The sequence below is a fragment of the Populus trichocarpa genome, chromosome 4, assembly GCF_000002775.5.
Source record: "Populus trichocarpa isolate Nisqually-1 chromosome 4, P.trichocarpa_v4.1, whole genome shotgun sequence".
In the NCBI taxonomy this organism is placed as follows: domain Eukaryota; kingdom Viridiplantae; phylum Streptophyta; class Magnoliopsida; order Malpighiales; family Salicaceae; genus Populus; species Populus trichocarpa.
This window is the reverse complement of record NC_037288.2, coordinates 5,854,749-5,878,414: the sequence shown is the minus strand read 5'-3', so window position 1 is coordinate 5,878,414 and position 23,666 is coordinate 5,854,749. Positions and strand designations below refer to the sequence as shown.

The 23,666-nt window shown below is 31.4% G+C and overlaps 1 protein-coding gene across 2 annotated transcripts; it reads left to right on the top strand.

Annotated features, from left to right (window-relative positions):
- Nucleotides 1-8,122: 8,122 nt before the first annotated feature.
- On the top strand, nt 8,123-12,278 carry LOC18097528 (probable metal-nicotianamine transporter YSL5). Of its 2 annotated transcripts, none has more exons than XM_024600088.2 (6): nt 8,123-8,702; nt 9,766-9,923; nt 10,065-10,162; nt 10,250-10,384; nt 10,505-10,694; nt 10,789-12,278. In XM_024600088.2, the coding sequence occupies exons 1-6, from the start codon at nt 8,336-8,338 to the stop codon at nt 11,893-11,895; spliced, it is 2,055 nt and encodes a 684-aa protein (XP_024455856.2). In that variant the 5' UTR covers nt 8,123-8,335; the 3' UTR covers nt 11,896-12,278. The 2 variants fall into 2 exon arrangements, with proteins under 2 accessions (XP_024455856.2, XP_024455857.2); XM_024600089.2 differs by lacking the exon at nt 8,123-8,702 and adding an exon at nt 9,418-9,439.
- Nucleotides 12,279-23,666: the final 11,388 nt, after the last annotated feature.

Genomic DNA, 23,666 nt, shown 5'->3' with positions numbered 1-23,666 from the left:
GAACGTATGATCCAAATGACAACCTATTAATTTATGATGTTGACCTCCTCTGGTCTTTGCTCCCTGGGGCTTAGATGCCGTTAAGAAGACGGCGATATTTGTCTATTTTTTTACTTCTTCTCATTTTCATAGGACAAACCTAGAGAAAAATAAGACAACGCTTGTACAAGCAATCACTTCAACTTATTTGTTCAGCTACGGAGATTGCTATAGGGTTCATCGCTGAAGCTTTTATCGTCAATTTTTTTTTCTACTTATTTTCCCTGTTAGATAACTAAAGCTATGGTTTTATTCTGAGATTGATAACAACATAGCCGTTCCAGACAGGCAGACTGGACCCTCTAGTATCATAGCAAAATGAGCAAACCTGACACCAAATATAGCAACTCTTCAGAACCTGACCAGATTGAGTAAAATCCAGGATATTGCATATATACTGGTGCAAATTAAACTATATTAACATTAACCAGAAACACAACAGCTTTAAAGAATTGAACCCACGATAACAGCTGTATTTGCAACAACATAATAGCATCTACAGAAGGCATCGCCAGCAGAGATACGGCAGAATAGTGTGCAGTTCACTGTGCACCTAAACTCAACAGAATAGAGTAATGATTATTTTACTCTTTCTTAAAAAACTTGTTTGCTTAGCTTTTGGGACAACATTGTAATTGTAGAAGGACCAATTATTTATTGAGGTCAAAGAAGTTTTTTTACTCTTTAATTGCACCGTGTAATGGCTAGAATACCCTTAAAATCAAAATAAATCGACCTATAATGGATGGACGAATTCATCTTTTCGTTTAAAAATACACAATCAATTTTCTTGGTTACCATTTAAATCAGAAATTTTTAAACTTCGATTTAAATGCTTATTCGTCTTTTCAACGTGGTCTTTTTGTAATTTTGGGTCAATACAGGGGCAACTTTATATTAAAAAAATAATAAATGCACATTGAATTTAATTGGTTACCCTTATAATCAATAAGAAATTTTTAGGCTTATTTGTCTTTCAATTATGGTATTTTTGTAATTATAGAGTCAAAACATGGGCAATTTTAAATTTTAAAAATAATAATTTATGTTTTTCAAAGAATATTTGTTGGTGTGTACGCAACACACCAGCGCTTAAAACCGCTCTGTACACGAAAATTCTGTAATCACAGCGACATTTGAAAGCCAAAGATGTCTCTATCTGGATTAAATGGCTTGTGTAGTAGTGCGTACGATAGTTTGACTTTAATAACCTTTTTTTTCTTTCTTTTTTTTTTCTCATTTGACCACAAAAAACACATTATCCAATAAAAAAAATTCATGTTGTCATCTTATTTTTTTTTAATATTTGATTCAAGCCTCATAATATGTTTTTGTTGTATGAATTTCATCTTGATTCCTTTTATAAATTTTAAATTTCTTTTTTATTTCACCCTTGATTGAAATTGTAATATTTTGAAAGAAAAAAAAATGTTTTAATAGCAAAAATACTTTAAACTGCAACCACTACCACAATCTCAAATACACCATTCATTTCATTTCATTTATTTTTATATTAAATAGTATTTTTGAATTGGGATCCAAATTCCTTACTTTTTCTATTCAAATTTATTTTTAATTTAAATAATATTTTCTATTCAAAATTTACATTTTCTATGCAAAAAAAAAGGGAATTAAAAAAATAAATTATTTTTAAATTTATATGAAATTTTTCTTATCATTTTTTATTAACGAGAAATTAGATTAGATGTAATAATTACTGCCGAGATAATAATAATAATAATAAAAAATCCTTGCATCATGTGATATGCTAACCAAATTAATAAACAAGATTTAAGTCCTTGGAGACCACAGACTCCATTTAATTTGGGTTTAAGAAATTGCTCCTCCCACAATCCTTTGTTTTAATTTGTTCAAAGTGATGGATGTGGCTCTTCCGTCTTTGGAAAATAGCCAAGATTATCTTTCGGCCTTGCTTGGCTCTTCCTTATTTATGAAAACCAAAACTTGGCAACGATTCTAATATATATATAAAACACACTTGGAGTGGAATGAAGCAAGCCTACACAAGCATGACTTGTCCTAAATGTATAGGCCATATATATACAATTTGGAATTTAAAAGTATTTTCTCCTCTAATACTAGTAGTAGAAGCTTGAAAAGCTTCATATATATATATATATATATATATATATAGTTTCAATCTCACAAATCTCAAGGCTACTAGAAATTTATATGGTCATTAATTTTAGGATATGTGGAATTAATTAAGATATATACAAGCTGATCCGGACACTCACACTAATAATAATAAAAAAAAATACTAGAGGCAGGCACTTCAAATATTTATTCCATATAGAGCATTATTATGCTTTCCTTCCCGTATCTACGCAATTGAAAATTGCATGTATTCCAAAGTTTTCCTATTAAAATAGTCAATACAGTTTTCAGCATGCCGAAATCATCATATATGATCTGTAAAACTTTTGACAATAGCATGATTGATTTAGAAAGAATACAAATAATAATTAAATACACCCACATGATTGCACACATCATAATTAAATACACCCACAAGATTGCACACATATTTTGTCGTCACCCAATCTGGATCCAATCCTCCAGATTTCCTTGCATGTGTAAACTCAACCAAGCATACAAACTTTTACCTTTTAAACAAACCAGAATTCCACGTAATTTCTGATATCATAATTAATTTTATAATATAAAATATTTTTTTTAAATAGTCATTAACACAATTTAAGTAAATATAGAGCATTAAGTAGAGATAATAAAAAATATATTAAAATACAATTAAAAATAAATTCTGAAAGTACAATAAAAATAATTGTTATCAGAGTTATAAGCCTTAAAAAAATAAATAATAAGAAGGTGAGTTTAACAATTCAGTAAATAAATAATATTCAATATACACTTACGAGGTAATATAATGAGAAATGTACATAAATTTAACTCAATTTTGTCTAAATTTTTAATTGTTTTAATTCTTTGATTTTAAAAATAAAAAATATTTTAATATATTAAAAGAAAATATTTTTTAAAATCATTATGTAACACATTACCAAGCTCGGTCTTTTAACTGATGGCAGCGAAGGCATGGTAAATAAAGAAAATCAGATATGCAACAAGACCCCACAAAAGGCAGCAATCTATGCTTCAGTTCTTGCAATCTTGAGCAGGCCAATGACCATAAAACTTTTATTTTGATTGTTAGTTGTGCTGCCAGTATTGCCAAGAAGTATTTTATCTAAATGAGAGTACTTTGAAATTATTTGTAGAGATTAAGATTTTTAATAGCATGAATACAATAATATTATATTATTAAATAATCTTGACGAACGTTTATTGTTTCATATATATATATATATATATAGTGTTATTGGACTACACATTGGGACAATTTTTATAGATGTAAAAAATGCTAGACTTCGTAAAATAGAGTTGCAATTACAAATTTAAAGAATTTCGAGGTATTCTATTATTATATTCTATTTATTTTTAATTGATATTATAATCTATATAAATAAAATATATCGGCATAAAGTGAGATAGTGCTCTTGTACTGCAAGGTTATGTCATATAATTCTTCACTCAACGATATTGGAGAAGTAACATTCATTTCTACTCTACCAACAAAGAAGTCATTTTTTTTATGACAAATTATAAATTGTGAGTATTACTAGTCAATAAGAATATGGTGCATCAAATAACCTAAATGGATTAAATCCTTATGTACATAACCCAAGATGTATGTTTCGTAGTTTCATTGAAAACTAAGAATGTATTTTATTAAAATGCTTTCAAGCTTCACCATCGAAAGAGTGCACCATCATTCTATCTACCACATCATGTGCTCAGTAGTTTGTCGAGACATGAATAATCTTTGAAGTGTAAGAGTGATCGAGAAGTATCTAAGTTTTCTATGTGCGACAAGAGTCCTTCCCCTACCAATTCTAGGTTTATATCGAGCATGCCCATCATGCACTCAATTAAATCTGTATTTTTAAAGTAGTATAACATGTAGAAATTTGGACACATATCAATTTTTCTGGTATCCTATACCAAGAGGTTTCATCATGGATTTAGCAATATAAAAGTTCTCTTCCAACTTATTTTCTTAAGGTAAAATGCTTCTCGCTCATTCGATAATTCTGTTGTAACTGGCCTTACTCACACCTTGATCTAACTTGATGGTAAACACTTGTGCAACGACAGATAATTTATTGTGATTTATGAACCCACCCATAATAGTTCGTTGAAATCTTTCAAAAGATAAAAAAAACATGTCTGCATATGCATTTGATTCTTCATCTACGATTGAACATTCACTTACATCATCCTGGTTCATTTCAATTGCATCCATAACCATACTCTAATAATGATTACTATTATCATCTACAACTTCATGCATGTTGCTAGAATTAGAAAGTGATCCAATCATTCTTTCTACCATGGTCTCATAAAGAACATATAGTTCTATGTGTGCAAACCAACACAAGTATTTTTCTATGAACCTTTTTTTTTTTTTTTTGTAAAAGATGCATCATAACAACATATGGATATATAAACTTTTTTAATTTTACACATCTTGCATGGAAATCTAATACTGTATCTACTAATATTTTTTGGATTAGATATTGTGTAATTAACAAAACCCTCAACCCCATTATAATAATTTATCATACATGTATGAAACCTATATAGAATATTGATGACAACATGTATGAATTAATTATGTGAACTAAATAAATTATCGGTACTCAACTAATTAGATATTATTGGTTTAACTTAAACTTATTCAATCTATTTTAATAGTACTCTCAAATCATTATTAGTTTTACACAAGAATTTAAATTCCTCAACATTTACTGAAATTCTCAACTTGACAATAAAATTGACAACATATGAAACATATCTATTAAATAAGTTATTATTTATTTCATTAGAAAACATCTAAATCACAAAATTGAATTCAATTTCATCAAATACAAACAAATATAATTTTTTAAAATCTAATACAAACCCTAACATGTACAAATTATACATTTATACAACAAATTTTTACGGGAAAAGCTATAAAACAAGTAAACACAAACAAAATGCATATATTACATCAAAATGCTAAAAAAATTTAACATTTTAAAAATGATTTACACAAAAAAAAAGGATAGTTTTGCTTACTTAATATGGAAAATCTTAAAAAAAAAATTGATATATAATAGGGATTTTGATAGACAGAGTGTTAGGGTGGTCGAATTTGTAATGATGAGAGCTTGATTTGTGATAAAATAAAAAGATAGGTGGTTGCTATTTTTTGCCAGGTTATAACTTAAAAACTACCAATGGATAGTAGCGACGAGTTTATTGTGTCGGTAATATCATCAATAATAATAACACATCATTTTTTTTTCATTTTTTCTCATTCCATTATTTCTAATTATAATTCCCTCTATATATACTGCCAGAACATTTATATCGGTATATGCTAAGGAACATAACAAGAAAATAGTCTGTTAATAAATGTCATTGTAATTTATCAATGATAAATATTAAATCAATATTTCCATTCATGTTTGTCAATTTCCTAGTAGTGTGTTGTATTTAGCTTTTGTCATTAAGTTTATTTCCCTCATCAAGACTAGAAAAATTATCATTTAAAAAAAAATTGTTTTAAGGTGTGAATTATTCAGTTATAAAAAGTAAAAAAAAAATGAGTTCTAATAATCATAATGTAAGGACATTGTTTTTATATTATCAATCCAACCATTGGGTTGCTTATATGTATATTAGGGAGATTAATGGTTATATTTTATTGCTCGACAATTTTTTAAAGAAATAAAAACTTGGAAATCATGGTTTTGTATTGTTTCACCATGACAAAGAGAGCATTTGACCCACGGATTTCGGAAGGTCTGAATCAGAACATCCGGGAATCTCGCAGTCATTATAGGAGATTTATTAAGGAATCTCTCAGTCATTAATTATAGGAGATTTATTAATGGAGATTATAGGATAATTTAAGCCCCCCCCCCCCCCCCCCCCTACATCAATGGTACGTCACAACAACGTCTATAAAATGAGGTTTTAAATTCAAAAAATCAATGAAAAAACTTTATCATCTATTAATTATCATCAGAGCTAAAATCACAAGACATAAAATGAGATCATTGAATAACATTATAAATGTATTTTTAGGCGCTGTTTGGAATTGCATTCTAAATGATATTTTATGAAATTTTAAATTTTTTTAATATTTTCATATATTTTAATATATTGATGTAAAATTATTTTTTTAAAATAAAAAAATATTATTTTAATATATTTACGAACAAAAAACAATTTAAAAAACAACTATTATTATACTCTTAACATCCCCCTTATATCATTGTAATAGAAAATCTAAGATGCTAAATGGCATGATTCCAAAAACTTAAAAATCTAAAATAATATTCTTTTTGAAACCTTTGTTTATTTAATTACAAGAACAAAGCAAAGCAACCGTGAATATACATGGAATATTGTGTTACCAATGGAAACAACACTTGCAAGTTGACATCATGGTTACAGAGATAGCTGACCTCATATCCAGCAAAGTCAGACTGCTTGTTAGTGTGGTTGCGGGTGAGGTTCATCTGCAGCTACAAATATTACCGTTTGGTTAAAGAAAAAACACAGATTTATATTGGTAGGACCCACTAGAAATATGACTGTACCACAGGTTTTGTAGAAACACAATTTTACTGCTTCTCGTGGGGGAGGAATCACTGAACAGTGGAGTCATGCTTCACTGTCGCACTGTTCATTAAAGTGAACAATTTTTTTTTTCTTTCGAAAAACCAGTGCAGTGAATTTTAATTCACTCACACTGTTCACGTGAACAATTTTTTTTTCTCTCTCGAAAAACTAGTGCAGTGAATTGATTTCACTCGCATTATTCACGTTCAAAAAATTTACTATTTTAGGGTGAATTAAATTTACTCGTATTGTAATCTCAATTTTATTCTTGATAATATTTTATCTAATTTTATTGCACTCTAAAAAATTCATGGAAACTGTAGTTCTTGTCGGATGAATTTTGTACGTAATGGAATTGTAGATAATTTAATGGAATAATAAAAAATATTTTATATAAAGTATTATTTATTTCATGATGTAATAGTAGTAGTTAAATCTACAATATTTAAATTAAAAACCATCAATATTTTTATATATATATTTTAATTATTTTATAATCTCAATTTGAAAAGCATTATTTCAACCAAACATATTAAACTACTTTTTGTTCAACCTGAATTTCAACCATAATTTTAACCAAACATATATTTTTCTAAACCAACTTCAACTAAAAGTACTTTTTATAAAAACAAATTTTTTCAAACCATAACCACAACAGCTATCACAATACCAAACAAACTTGGCCGGCAGTTCAAGTTCTGAATTATGGACGGTAAGAGTTGAGATTATGAATTGTACGAGTCTGAATTATGAACTGAGTAGGTTAATTTTTTTTAAAGTTAAACTAATACTGTTTTGAAAGAATATCAAGTTTTGATAGCGACTATCAAGTTGTAGGATTATTTACATGATTTTTAAATTATAAGGTATGTTTAAGATTGTTATAGTGATTGTGATTTAAATTGTTTGTTTATTGAAAAATATATTAAAATAATATTTTTTATAATTTTTTAAAATTATTTTTGATATCATTGTATCAAAAAAATTTAAAAACATAAAAATATTTTAAACAAAAAAAATTTCAAAAGGAACACGATTTCTAAATAATTTCTAATTAAATTAGTTTTCACATTTAATTTAAAATTCAATCAAAATCATATTTTAAATCGATGGACTACTTGTTCAAATTAAGCTTAACCACTCTCATAATTCTACTTTAATATTTACTTTGAAGAAAATTTTATATCGCTAATAAAAACTTAGATAAATTTATAAATATCGCTAATAAGATATAAATATATAGTTTTTTTAAAGAATTAAAAACAAAAGTTGAACTTAAAAAGCATTAGAATGGATGAGTCTCCTTGCACCGATAAAGGGGTTGCAAGTTGACCTCTTAGGCTCTTACCCATAAGTGAAGTGAAGGTGACAACACGAGTCAAACAAGTTGTCTTTTTTGGATCACTGTCATCATCCCCAGTTGCTTGCACACTTCCTAACGTGTCTATATCTCTTCATTAACGTCCTTGGTGTGTTGAGCAATAATCTCAACCACCTTGACTTACTTGGCACAGTCCCATCTATCCAGCCTTCGTAAAGATTCACTAAAACAAAGTATCATTTTTTTTTTCAAGAAAAGAAAATGGATCACAATGGAAGAGATGATGATCGCAAAAAGGAGGACAAGAAAGAGGAAGAAAATGGGTTGTCAGTGGAAAGGGTATTTGAGAATCAAGAAGTGCCTTCATGGAGGAATCAGCTGACATTGAGGGCCTTTGTGGTCAGCTTTGTGTTGAGTATTTTGTTCAGCTTCATAGTTATGAAGCTCAATCTTACAACTGGTATCATACCTTCCCTCAATGTCTCTGCTGGTCTTTTGGGGTTCTTTTTCATCAAGACCTGGACAAAGTTTGTTGAAAGGTCTGGCCTTTTGAAGCAACCCTTTACCAGGCAAGAGAACACTGTTATCCAGACTTGTGTGGTTGCCTCCTCTGGCATTGCCTTTAGTGGTATACTTTCTGCACCTGTTAAGTATTTTTAATTCAAGATTTTCCATTTTGGGTTGATGAGATATCTAGGCTTCTTTGATCAAGTGATTAGTTACTCAAATACAATGTCAAGATATCTTTTTTGTAGTTGCTAGATTACATGATAAGGCAGCCCTTTTTCTCTCCAGATCCCTTTTTCTCTCAGAAACGATTAGATTTAGATGATCCTTGAACCTAATAATATTTTACTGCCTAAACTAGCTGAGAGACACATCAAAATTAAGATTTCATGAGATGTTTTAGTGATTTTTTTTTCTTTCATTAATTTAAAGAGATTTTCCCCCAACCTAAAAACTAAATTTTAAGAGATGTTTTAGCTGAGAGACATGAACAAATCTACTTTCTTTAAAAAGTTTGATGAAAGTCTTTTCTAATAATTTTCTTTACCAGATTTTCCCTTTTTCGTGGAGTGTGATAATGTGGTGGTGGGTGGGAGTTGGGGGGGCGAGGGGTGGGGTGGGGTGGGGGGGGGGGGGGGGGCGGTGTCTACTTTTTATTATTTTCTTAGGTTTCGAGTGCTCCACCAGGCATAAAGTGCGGCCGGCAGTAAAGGCACGCAACCTTTTTGGTCCACAGTCTCACCAGAGAAGATATTTGGTTTACAATTCAATATATATGAGCCGGATTGGGATGACTTACAAAGTTCAAAGTTGTATTAGATGGAGAAAGAATCCGTTAGTAATAAAAAGAAAGAAAATGTGAATAATTGATCTCTTTCTAGAATGCTAGTAGTGAGCTTGAGCTTTATTAATTAAACCTTTAGTGTAGATTTTACTCTATTGAACTTGTTCATTGACTGAGAATCATCAACTTTATGTGGAGATGAATACGCTGTTATTTCTAATTTGTTATCTTAATAATCAATATAAGCATGGCTGCGTGCGTTCCAAACTTGTTTTGAACCTGAAACTTTTGTAATGAAACAGCTAATTTGTGATTACGCTTATGATGATTTTAAGCTTGTTGAATTTCATACAAGTAATGGTTTTCATTCAATAATTTGTATTCTGTTTCCGTTTAATAGGAGGCTTTGGGAGCTACCTGTTTGGAATGAGTGAAGCTGTGGCCAAACAATCAACAGAACATACTGATGCCTTTAAAAATCCATCCCTTTCTTGGATGATTGGCTTTCTGTTTGTTGTCAGCTTTCTTGGACTCTTTTCAGTGGTGCCTCTCCGGAAGGTACACTTTCCAACATATATTACCATTCAACTTTGTCATATGATTATAGGAAATTTAAAACTTTCCTCTGCATTTTATGTTTTGTTGAATTTATTAATTTTGCCAAAAACTAATATTCTTTGTTACCTGGGTTGCTTCCAGGTCATGATTGTTGACTTCAAATTGACATATCCAAGTGGCACTGCGACTGCTCATCTCATCAACAGCTTTCACACTCCTGCAGGAGCCAAGCTAGCAAAGTAAGGCACTGTCAGACCTAATGCACTTATGGTTAAATGATCATCCGGCATGTGAAAGTATCCAACTTTCTTTTTCTACCATTGCAGGAAACAAGTGAAGGTCTTGGGCAAGTTCTTCTCATTCAGCTTCTTGTGGGGTGTCTTTCAATGGTTCTATACTGCAGGAGATGGTTGTGGATTTGCTAGCTTTCCCTCACTTGGGCTTAAAGCATATGAAAACCAGTAAATGCATTATTTTCAAAAATTTTCATGTCTTTTTGAAAGTAGATACATTTATTAGGACGCTTTGTTTCAAATTAGTTGTGGTTTCTTTTAATAATATTGTTCTTGCTATATGTACAGATTCTTCTTTGATTTCTCAGCAACATATGTTGGAGTTGGAATGATTTGCCCATACATCATAAACGTATCAGTATTGCTTGGAGGAATTCTTTCGTGGGGTCTCATGTGGCCTCTGATAGATACAAAAAAGGGTGATTGGTATCCAGCAGACCTCGAAGCATCCAGCCTGCATGGCCTCCAAGGTTACAAGGTAAGTGTCTAATAAGGTTAAGATGACAAGAGTGCATGTTTTAACATACTTCTTGAAGGCTTTGTACATACCAACACTTTATGTGATGGACCAGGTATTTATTGCCATTGCCTTGATCTTGGGTGATGGTCTGTACAACTTCTTCAAGGTGCTAAGCCGAACGCTTGCTGCCTTGTTTTTTCAACTTCGAGTGAGAAATGCAACCAGTAATCTCCCTATTGCTGACCGTTCCTCTCCCGAGAGCTCCAAGATCTCCTATGATGAGCAACAACGAACCCGACTCTTTCTGAAAGATCAAATCCCAACATGGTTTTCTATTGCAGGCTATGTCGCGATTGCTGCCATCTCTACCGCCACACTTCCACATATTTTTCATGAACTCAAATGGTATTACATACTGGTCATCTACATCTTTGCCCCAACCCTGGCATTTTGTAATGCTTATGGATGTGGCCTCACTGATTGGTCCCTTGCATCAACCTATGGGAAGCTTGCTATTTTTGTAATTGGGGCATGGGCTGGTGCCTCACATGGTGGAGTTCTTGCAGGTCTAGCTGCCTGTGGAGTCATGATGAATATAGTCTCCACGGCTTCTGACCTCTCTCAAGATTTCAAGACTGGTTATCTAACCTTGTCCTCACCACGGTCTATGTTTGTGAGCCAACTGATTGGCACTGCAATGGGTTGCATAATTTCCCCTAGCGTCTTTTGGCTCTTTTTCAAGGCCTTCAAGGATCTTGGGACTACTGGAAGTCAATACCCTGCTCCTTATGCTACTGTGTATCGAAACATGGCTATATTGGGGGTAGAAGGCTTCTCGGCTCTACCAAAGAATTGCCTCTATCTTTGTTATGGATTCTTTGGTGCAGCTATTCTGATAAATTTGATCAAGGATGCATTGGGTAAGAAATGGGCTAGGTTCATTCCCAATCCAATGGCAATGGCTATACCTTTCTATATTGGCTCATACTTTGCCATCGACATGTGTCTGGGAAGCTTGATTCTATTTATTTGGGAAAAGATTGACAAGGTGAAGGCAGATGCTTTTGGGCCAGCAGTGGCTTCTGGTTTGATTTGTGGAGATGGGATATGGACTTTGCCTAGTTCAATACTTGCTCTAGCAGGTGTAAAACCACCCATTTGCATGAAGTTTTTGTCAAGGGGAACAAATAGCAAGGTTGATGCATTCTTAGGGTCATAAATCCAAGATCTGATCAGCTTGAATAGAAGCTGTGAAGTAAGCTGAACTGCTTCCTAGATTAAGGTTATGAAGTTTACATATCAAGTTCGACTCTTCTAATACTGTGAACAGTCACCTGCCATTTTGTGGAGCCAATAGCCTTTTTCTCTATAGTCATTCTGGAGAAGAAAAAGCAAATGCTCATTTGCTTATACATGCTTGGTAGTCAATCCTTGGAAATATGCTTGTAGTTTTTTTTCCTTGTCAAGTTTGAAGAAGATAGTGGAACAGATGAATCAAACAATGTGAAAATGGAAAATTACAGTTTCCTTTGTAAACTTAAATCATAATATCAAAAGTGAGTGTGGAAATGTTACAGGTTAAAGTCATGTCGATTTTGAACAGATTGCGGTTGTATTTGTTGATTTCTTCTTCCTTATTCATATATGATCCTCCAAAATCACACCCAAGACCTCTTTGCAAATATCTGTAAAACCAAGTCAATTCAGAATCAGTTCTGTCCAGAGTCCATACTGGCTGTGCTTGCTTTCACTGCTCTATTTTTTTGCTTCTGGTTCTGATATTTTTTTATGTTTGCTTGGATGTTGAGCTTGGGATGAATTCAAACAATTCAAGTGCTGTGGTGGGTGGTCATTGTTGAACACTCTAGGTTCCTATTCCTGTTATTTCTTCCATCTGTGAATCATTTCCCAACAGCATATGCTATTAGCTCTGCATCTCGCTGCATGTCGATTCATGTAGAGTTTATTTTGTGACCAATATGTATTTACCGTTCATGAGCTCTTGTTTTTCTGTAATCTTCCCTTCTGCTACCAAATTTATGCTAGGTAAAGTCTCAGCTACTTATAATTTTTTCATTGTTTTCTACTATAATTTATCAATTTTCTTTCACAGATAACTGAAGGGGAGAGACTTGCACTTACACTGGTTTAGCCATGATAGTGCTCATGGCGGGGATGCGAAACTCGTTCCCCTTGTATCGAAAAACATGCTTACATAGGTCAATAAATGTGCTTGAATTGAAGCCACACATGCTGGCATCCAGCAATATGTACTGGTGTTCTTCCGATCTAGCATCTCATCAACAGTTAGGATTTGATATATGCTTCGCAAGAATGCATGTGCATGGGTTTGATATTTGTTCTTGTCGAGGAAAAAGTTTGTTTTCAGATTCCACAGAACTACTAATGGAGCCGCTGCAATTAGTAAGGGGAAACGAGTTGTTTAAGCAGGAGTTTGTCAACATTTTGCATGCACTTCATGTATTTTCACTGCTCCTGATACATGATAATCTCAATCAATATTCAGTGAGTACACAAATACAATCACTTCTTAACTTAAGTGCCTGTTTTGTATTGCTTTTGAAACTAGGTGCGTTTTGAAATGTCTTTGGCATGAAAAAACATCAAACTAATGCTTTTTAGTGTTTTTTTTTTTTTTTTGATAATTTTGATGTGTCAATCTAAAGAATAATAATAAAATTTTAAAAAATAATTTTAATGTATTAAAAAAAACACTTTTAAAAACATAATGCCAAACACATACTCACAATAACTAATTTAATGAGTTTGGCCTCATTGTCTTGCTGCAGTCAAATTATATGTAATTGTAAATAGGTGGTACAATTTCACCGTTGGAAAGCTTCAGGCTTGCTAAATGCTCAATCCGAAGTAGAAACTGGGGATGCGGTACAATCATCAAAATCACAGCAGGAAATGGTTAGTAGCCTCAAATCCCAATTCTTAAAGGATCACCAACTGGTAAAAATTATCTTCAGCTGCACATATTGCTGCAGGAATCAGCGAAATCTCTTTGATTGGGATAAATTTTGATCAGCTGCAATTGTCAGTTTGGAAGAGTATACCAGTAAACAAAACAATGTAGCGTGGCTAACATGAAAATGCTAGCAACCCAATATAGTTGTCAAGACTCGAGAACATTCAAGAGGAAGACTACATACAAGTCCGTGAGCTCTCCAGAAAGGAAAGCTCATTAGTAATTCCCTTGAAATCCTCTCTCTTTGTATTCAAAGTCTACGAACAAGATCAAACGCCAGAGGAACGTTAGCATACGCAAACGTGCTTCTGTTAGCTGGACCCAAAAATCAATATCCATATATACATATTTTCTTGTCAACTATTAGTTACCATATCATTTGGAGATGCGGTTGGGACTGGAGAAGATACACACCATAGCTGCCAGCTTTCCTAAGGAGTGTAAGGCTTCGTTTGTTTTTATACCAGCGGTTTGTGTTTTGCTTTAATAATATATTTTTAAGTGTTTTGTTAATCATTATGCGCCATAATTTTGCATAGGTTATATTAAAAACTCTTTTTCAAAACTTTATGACGTGAATTTCTTGATTACATAGTTAAATAATTTTTAATAAAATAGATAATAATCTGAAAAACTGAAAATTAAGTTTGATAAAATCTTAACTTAAAGATAACCTGTATTTAAGAACTAAAAGTTTTTTTTATCCCATAGATAACTAAATTTGGAAAATATACCATGGATAAACCGCAGAGGTGGCACAAGTGCAATTGAAGGATGTGATAAGAACTTGCATGGATATATATATATATATATATATATATATGTGTGTGTGTGTGTGTGTGTGTGTGTGTGTGTGGTTTAAGCCCTACCTTCAGGGTTCAACATTAGGAAAAGAATCCCCTTCCATTCCCTCCCTTTGTAGGCCATCATCGGCTCAGCTCACGAGTTCCGAGATTTATCTAAAATACAGGGGAAGGGTCTGGATCCAAATTTCAGGTCATAAAAGAAAACATGGAAGGATTATACGAGAGCACGCACCATTCTTTATTTTTGGGCCAAGCTGATAAACCTTAATGACCTTCGTTCTAAACGCACGTATTTACCACTACAATGGATTTTGGGCTTAGTAATTAATACAAACAGGATAGACTGTGTATTCAGGGAAGAAGGAGAGGAATAAGTGGTGATGATATTTGCAAAATAGACTGGCTCTAAAGCTGAAGTTAAAAAATGATTCTGGAGCGGAGGTAAGGCCTTATATGATCTGTCTTCCCAGAGATGGAAGCCCTATATCACAGAGGAGGGTAGGAGGGCTTCAAGAAACTCTTTCCTTTCTGTCTTTTCAATTCTTTTCTTTCATTAGTTTATCTATTAACTCGCTTGTTAGCTTGAAAGCTTTCATTGCCTTGCCCAATCTTTGCTAGAAGGGCTTGTTCTCAGACCGGGGAATTTGAAGGAAGAAGCGGATGGCCGAAGAGGGAACTTAAGTAAGAGCCTTGGCTTTCCGTATCTTTACAAGAATTTTTTTGAAAATATACTGATAAACCCTATTTTAGTATGTAACCAATTATGTAAATATTTTAGTATGTAACCAATTACCATGGGTACATTAAATTTATTTATATACAAACCCTATTTCTCTCTATTAGCTTAATTGTCAGGGGCGAATGTAAGGGGTGTCCTATAGGGGCGTAGCATGATGAGATATGTATAGGAAATTTTGAGTTTGAGTTAAGGTGTGCACCTCTTGTAAAAACTTGAGACAGCTGGGGTTTTACTTGCTCACCTAGACTTACAAAGTACGCTTTTTAGAAAGTAATGTTTCTTCGAATAAAAAAAAAAAGAATGTAAGGGATGGTTGGTAAGAGACCCGGCCCTTGCGAATATTATTTTTTCCCCGCTCCCCCTTGAATAATTAAAAATTTTAGCTCTGAAATCAGTAAATTTTAACTTCTGCTCCCTTTAAATTTTTGTTTCTAATTTGGCCCTGCTAAACCTAATTAATGTCTTGGCTCCGCCCCTGTTAACTGACCCAATCTTTGGTTTTGCCACAGACAAATAAATAAATAAATATAGTAGGATACATGTAAGTCGGCAAGAAACAATTCTAGAGGCATTCTGTTGCTCAATTTGATGTATCATATATAAAATAATTTGCTGAAGTAGTGTATTTTGATGAACATCATCTAATAAATTCATTATTATTTATACTACATCTTTAGCAGACTGAGTTATTGGCTTTGGCTGAATCCATAATGCCGTAATTTATTACGAGAGGGTTTTTTTTTTTTTTTTGATAATTATTGAGAGTATATTAAAAAGGCTATTAAATTAATAGCTAAATCAAAATATAGGAACAAGACAAAAAAAGAAGAAAAAAAAGAACAAATATAGGAAAAAAAAATTTATCTGCTACAAAAAAATAAATGAAGAGACTATCTAAGATTGATTTTGCCTAATGAAGTGATGGTGCTTTCAGCGTTTTGGACATGAAACAGTAATGATTGATTTTGCAGAGCTGTTTGAGTAAATTTCTACTTGAACATGTATTAGTCTAAAATAGTTTGTATCTATATATATATATATATATATATATATATTACACCACTAAAACAAGAGCATATGATCAAAATTAACAAGTAACACTCAAACCAGCAAAAGACACAGAAATAATTAGCATTCCTCGAAGGCTAAAGAAGGCTAAAACCATGGGTAAAAAAAGTGAAACTTTAGGGGTTGACATGCCTTGCAGGCTAGTTTTTGGCAAGTATAAGAGAAAACCTCCCTGGATTATTCATTCATCATTTTACTACGTCAAACTGGAGGTCCACCAACTCTGCATCTACTAAGACTTCCGGGCACATATCGGCATGGATTATAATGCTCGACCTTGTCGGGATTACGGGGCATATGTTGGTCTGGATTATCTCCAAGCTGATGATCATCACTCCCTAATGGACTCGCTGCCATTATTGGGTTGGAACATGATACAAAAATAATGGTAACAAAGAGTATTATTGTCAAGTATTGATTATATTTTCTTTTAGAATCCATTTATGAAACGAAAAAAAAGCTGGGACTTTTAAGAAACAAAATGTTTAGGTATGTGTATGGAGCTAGCTAGTTAGGAAGACACAAGGGTGGTAGTGAAGATGGAGAGGTTCAGGCAGCTCGTGTGAACGATAATGAAGGAGGGGGTGTATATATATATATATATATATATATATATATATATATATATATATATATATATATATATATATATAAAACGTGAAACAGCCTATATGAGACACGAAGCATGGCACTAGATGCATACAGAATTCAAAAGGCATTTTGGATCATCCATGGATTCATCAAGTAGCCGTATAGACTACGATAAGGTTCAATTATACATTTCCACATTATTTCGAATTTCAACTCAAAGGAAATTCGAAAGGAAATTATCGAACACTATACAATTATAAAAATATAAAATAATATAAAGAGATTGAAAATAGATTACTTATCATAAGAATTAATTTTTTTGAATAAAATTTAAAATCAATTTTAAAAATTAATACGGTAATAAGTTATTAGAGAAATGAGACTCATTTATATGCATAACAATGCGGCAAAAATTCGATAAAGAAAAATGATTGGAAAGGTATGAAAGATTCAACAAAAGTGAAGCTTAAATGGGTTGCAAGTGAGGCATCCACCGCAAATTTAACTATTTAATTCAATTAAGGTATGAAATATTCGACGATAAAACAAGAACATGGTCAAAGGAAGTAACCAAAACCAGCAAAAGACACAGAAATAATTAGCAAACCGCAAAGGCTAAAACCATGGATAAAAAAGAAAGTGAAAGCCTCCATGTATTCATCATTTGACTAGGTCAAACGTGAGGTGTACCAAAACCGCAGCCACTATGATCTATGGGTACATAGGCGCGTGCATTTAGAGGTGGATTGTCTTCTTTATTAGTATCACCAAGCTGATCATCATTACCAGAAAACTGTGTGTCGGGAAATCCTACTTCTACTCTAAAACAACTAAAAATTTAAAAGTATAAATGAAACTAAAAAATTCAAATAAAACAATAAAACCAAAAAAGCATAGAAAAAAAATAAAATTGACCCAATGGTAGCATTCAGGCTCAAGTCATAATTTTAAAAGATCCAATAGATCCAATAGATTGATAAGCAACACAATAACTTTTCATACGAAAATTGTTTATAGAATAACTTGAAAAAATATGAGTCCGATCCAATATTAGATTTCCTGTTATTGCAATTTTAAGGTGCTAATATGGTATAACCTTTAGTTTCCACAAGCCCAAATGCATCATTTTCCCATGATTAAAAAGAACTCATCTCGAGTTCTATTTTTTTTTCCTCTTGATAAGGTATTAATAGCTGGACATCAAAGACATTAGAAGTCTTCAGATGGATAGGAAGGTGAAGTTTGTAAGCATTGTCATTTATCTTCTGCAATACCTTTTAAGAACTTATTTTTCTTTCCTTCATCTTGTTGTACTCCCTCATTAGAAACCTATCATGAATAAGCATCGTCCAAACTATATCAACAACCTCAAACACCACTCTTCTATGATGAGTATTAGTCGGGACCTTATACTTGGTATTGCTATCATTGACTGTCTTATTGACCGGTTCATAAATACCATGCAAGTAATCTATCATACCATCAACTTGGATACTCAATTATTTGATACGAGGAACATGCATCAACTCTAGGACTTCAAAAGGATTCTATCCATATCAATCTTGAATAGACTCAGTTGGATAGTCTATTTTTTAGATATATTAAAAACAAAATCTATTTCTAGCTAGGCTAGATCCTATTATTTTATCTTGTATCCCATTAAACTTCACATCAAGTTGCCAAGCCTTCGGTTAACCATCTTTATCTTCCCATCTATCCGAGGATGATATGCATTACTAAAGTTCAATTGAGTTCCTATCGTACCCTACAAATTCTTCTAGAAGTTACATATAAACTTTAAATCTATATATGAAGTGATGGACTTAAGGATGTCATGTAAACAAACCACCTCGTTAAAGTAGAGGTAGGCTATTTAAGAGCATTTATAGTCTTATAACATGCTATGAAATGGATCATCTTTAAGAACTTATCCACAACAACAAAAATATAATTCATAGCGTATTGGATACAAGGTAAGCTCAACACAAAATCCATTCAACATCAAGTCACAAAGCATGAAGAACCGGTAATTGAGTATATAACCCAACATTTGATAAGGTTCCTTTGAATCTATAACAAAGAGCACATCTCCTCACAATACTAGATATTTAACTTGGAAGTAATAACAATTTATGGACACTAGAGCTAAGGTTTTGTCTTGCCCAATTTATCCCTCATAATGCAATTCATGGATGATATGTTCCTGTAAAGAGCAATATGGAATACATAGTTGCAAACCCTAAAACAAATAACCATTGAAAAGTACAAAATTATCTCAATCACCTCTATTTATTGACTCAAAATAAATTTGTTCAAATGGTGAATAACCTAATAATAGCTCTCTATAAGCATTAAACTCTATCATCTGGGCACATATAGTATTGAGTAAAGTAACTCATCTACTAAGGGCATCAAGCTTTGCTTAAGCTACTCAATTGATGCCTTAGCAAAAAGATGAACTCTTTTAGAAATGACACCAACTTTGCATGCCGATAACTTAACTTATGCTGGTTATTTATATATTTTAGATTTCATGATTTGTGATTAGGATAAACTACTTCAAAACTAAGTAATGTTATCAATGCTTAAGACTCTAAACAATAGCATAAAACTCCAAATCATACATGTAGTAGTTCCTTTTTTAGCTAAATAACTTCTAAAAAAAAAGCAATTGACCTCCCATCTTGTTTAAGAACTCCCTGAATACCTAACCTAGATGCATCACAGTTTATCTTAAACAGTTTCTTAAAATATTGAAGTCCTAATATAGGAGCTTTAGTCACAATACCCACCCATCTTCTTCTTCACTAGCTGAAAGCTAGATTCAGCCTTATCTATCCACTAAAAGTTGTGTCCCTTTAGATACTCAATAATAGGTGTAATAAGAGAATTAACATTTCAAATAAACTTTTAATAGAAGGATGGAAGTCTGTGAAAGCTTTGAAAATCATGAACACTATTTAGAGTTGGTTACTCTAAAATTACAAAAATCTTAGACGGATCAACTTGAAGACCATCAACAGACATAATAAAGATAAAAAAAAGAAATAGTACTAGTGAATAATTTAAACTTCTTAAGATTCATATACAATTTCTCCTTCCTCGAAGTGTCAAAAACAACATGCATATGTTTTAAATGAGACTCAAAAGTAGGCTATAAATCAGAATATCAAGGAAATAAAAGATAATGAATCTGCCCATGAGTGACCTCAATACCCGTTACATGAACCTTATGAAAATGTTGGGAGGACAGACCAAATGACATAACTATTTATTCATATAACCCTTGTTGTGTTTTAAAGGTTGTCTTCCACTCATCTCCTGACTTAATTCTTATATGGTAACTATTATTGGGATTAACCTTAAACCTAATAACTTATCTAACATGTCATCTAACCATGATATTGGGAACTAGTATTTCATAGTGATCTGGTTAATAGCTCGACTATCCATACACATATGTCCTGACCCATTCTTTATAGAAACTAGGAGTGTTAGGACTTTTAGGTTTCCCAAAAGATGTATACGTGACAGAAACAATAATTTAATTTTTTTTCAAGAGTATCAAGGATCCCACTAGACAAATCTAGAGTTGTTAGAGATTTATATGAAAATTACTTGAAGATCGGATGTTCTTTTTTGCTTTAAATAATTGCTTCAAAACTAGATTTTTGCAAACCACAAGTCATCTAAGTGTTCAGCCTATAATGTTAATCTACACAAACTACTAGTGAGAAAAAAAGGCACTGTTATACCTTTAAGTGTTAGGTTTTTTCTTTTATATTTCAGGTGTTTTTGTTGTATTGAAAATAAGTGGCATAACATTTTATTTATAAGAAATCTGAAAGCCCTATATATGACAAAATATCAATTTTTCCCTTGAATAATATCACATATATTATTTTAGGGTAACTTTAGAAATTTATTCAATCAAATACCTAGATTTTTTTAGGTTTAGAATTATAATTTCCTACATTAATTACATTCTAGTTCTCAATTTCTAAAATTCATTTACAATCAAGTCAAACTTGATTAATCATCTAATTTTTATTTTTGACTAATGGTTCTTATGTGTATAACCCATTAAGTTTCATAATAAATTGACCCAAATATAAATCATAATCCTAAATAAATAGGATAAAATAAATTAAACAATTTAATTTATTATCAATTCAATAATTAATTGATTTATATTTGAAGATCAAGTATAATGTCTAGCAACCTATAATGATCCTCAAAATATTAGGAAAATCATTAGTACTTTGACTTAACCTTTCAGTAATTAGTTTCTTAATGTAATTATTATCATTTCATCAAGAATGTTGTAATTATTATCCTTTCTTGTGTGTGTGTGTGTGTGTGTGTGTGTGATGCTAGGTTTCCAAGCTTCTAGCGATAAATTTCACTCTCTACTGATCGACATGACGTATGACCTGTAGGATAAGATACACCAGTTCTTCTTTATCTTCTCTTTGATGACGGTGAAGTTCACAATCGTTCATAGTTAGAGATCAAGCTTTTAAAGTTTCAACTTAAATCTCTTTTCTCTCTACTAAATCATCATCGTCGAAGTTGTTGTCGCCGAGCTTCATCGCTAAAGGAGGAGGAGACTAACTAGGCAACTGCTTTGTGCTGGCATTGTCATTTTTTGGGTTTTTCTAATTGGATTTTGATGATGGTGAAGTGGAGGGAGGCTATTGTTTTCTTCTTTTTGGTTTTGGAAAAAAAAAGTTACTGTAATAACAAAGTTTTTTTTTCTAGCTTCTAAAGTAGATTGTTTCTCCTAGGATCTTTGAGGCTGCTCTCCTCAATTATATTTTTCTGGATTGTATGGTTTATTTATAGTCTCTTTATTGGATATTTTTTACCCATCCTAATCTTTCTAACTCCTTATCTCTTATCTCTTATCTTTTACCTTTATATCTCTTTATCTCTTAGTTGTGTTAGAGAGGAACTCAAACTCAGGTTATTTATTTCAATCCCTACTTTTCTTTTCTTTTTTCATTTCACTCCTTTATTTTTCTTTTTTCATTTTTTACTTGGTATGTCATAAATAGTGGTAAAAAATTATTTATGGCAATCTATGAGGAGCCAAATGTCGGGTTTCCTGAAATATATACACGCAAAAAATGATAAATTTAAATTGTTTTAAGAGTCCTAGAGATCTCGTTAGATAGATGAATTTTTTAGGGTTTATATGAAGATTACCAAAAGATGAGATATTCTTTAAATATAATCGTCGTAGAATTGAGTTATCGCAAACTACAAGTTGTCTAACTGTCCAGTCAGACTATAATCAACATGAATCACTTATAAGAAACATTCTAAGCTCTTTTAGGAGAGATGAATTGTTATACCTATGAATGTTAACTCTTTTATTTTGTGTTTCTATATTTCTATATTGTATTCTTCCTATCTAAGAAAATAAAAGGCATAACATTTTATTTGTAAAGAAACCTAAAAATCCTATAAATAACAAAATATTAATTTTCCCTTTAAACAATATCATATATATTAATTTAGAATAATTTTAGAAATTTATTCAATCAAGTCCCTACTTGATGTTTTTTATGTCTAGAATTTTAATATTTATATTAATTACATTCTAGTCCTTAATTTCTAAAACTTATTGACAATTAAGTCATTAATCATCTCATTTTAATTTCTAATAAATAGTTTTTACGTGTGTGATTTATTAGGTTCACTAATAAGTTGACCAAAATATAAATCATAATCCTCAATAAAATAGAATTAAATATATTAAATAATAAATTTTATTATCAATTTAGCAAGTAATTGATTTATATTTGAAGATTAAGTACAATGTGTAGCAACATGTCATGATCCCCCAAATATTAAGAAAGTTATAAGTGGTTTGACATAACCTTTCAGTAACTAATTTCTTAGTGTAATTTTTATCCATTCATGAAGAATGATTCAATTTAGACATTATAACAAAGAGTTTGTCTACTTTGTTAAATCATTTTTATTCTTAACATTATAGTAATTGGTTCTACGAATAAGATTTAAAACTCTTTTTAAATCTCATTCCACATTGACTAAGGATTTTATAATCAATACTATTTGAGAATAAACAAAATATTTTACTAAATTCACCCAGGGTGATGAATCATCTTTTGATTACTTAAATATTTTTATATAGTTTATGTTAAACCCAATATTTATTCATTTATTACCCTTGATTATGACAACATGTTGTCGTATTAAAGGATAACACTCCCTATATAAGATAACTTGGTAATCTCAAGTTTAATGATCACTTACATAACTATCATGTGAGTCTTTCCATAGACATAGGTGATCTTTCCATTTGAAATTATCATACAGGTCCATTTAATATACATGTCTTATAACAAACGCTTACATATTTGTTTAAGGTATTCCTTATACCTCAAGTTATAAGAGCAGCTACTTCCCTTAATAAAGGATGAAACATAATATTTATCAATCTCAACACTCTAATTAATATTCAGTCTTAATAGAACATTAACTAGAACATTTAGAAACAATTATTTGATATAATAAGAATCTCATAATTATAACAACTTTATAATTTTCTTTCAAAATATTTTTGTCTTATGAACTTTATCTTTACTTTAAATATTTCAATGATAAAAAATTAGATTTATTAATTAAATATAAATAAATATTAAAGATAATTTTTTTTATTTAATATCAGTGCTAAATATTATTAATCTTTTTACTTCATAACATATTCACTAACACCTAGCTAGCTTAACAAAGTAACTAATGCAGTAAGTAGACAGTTT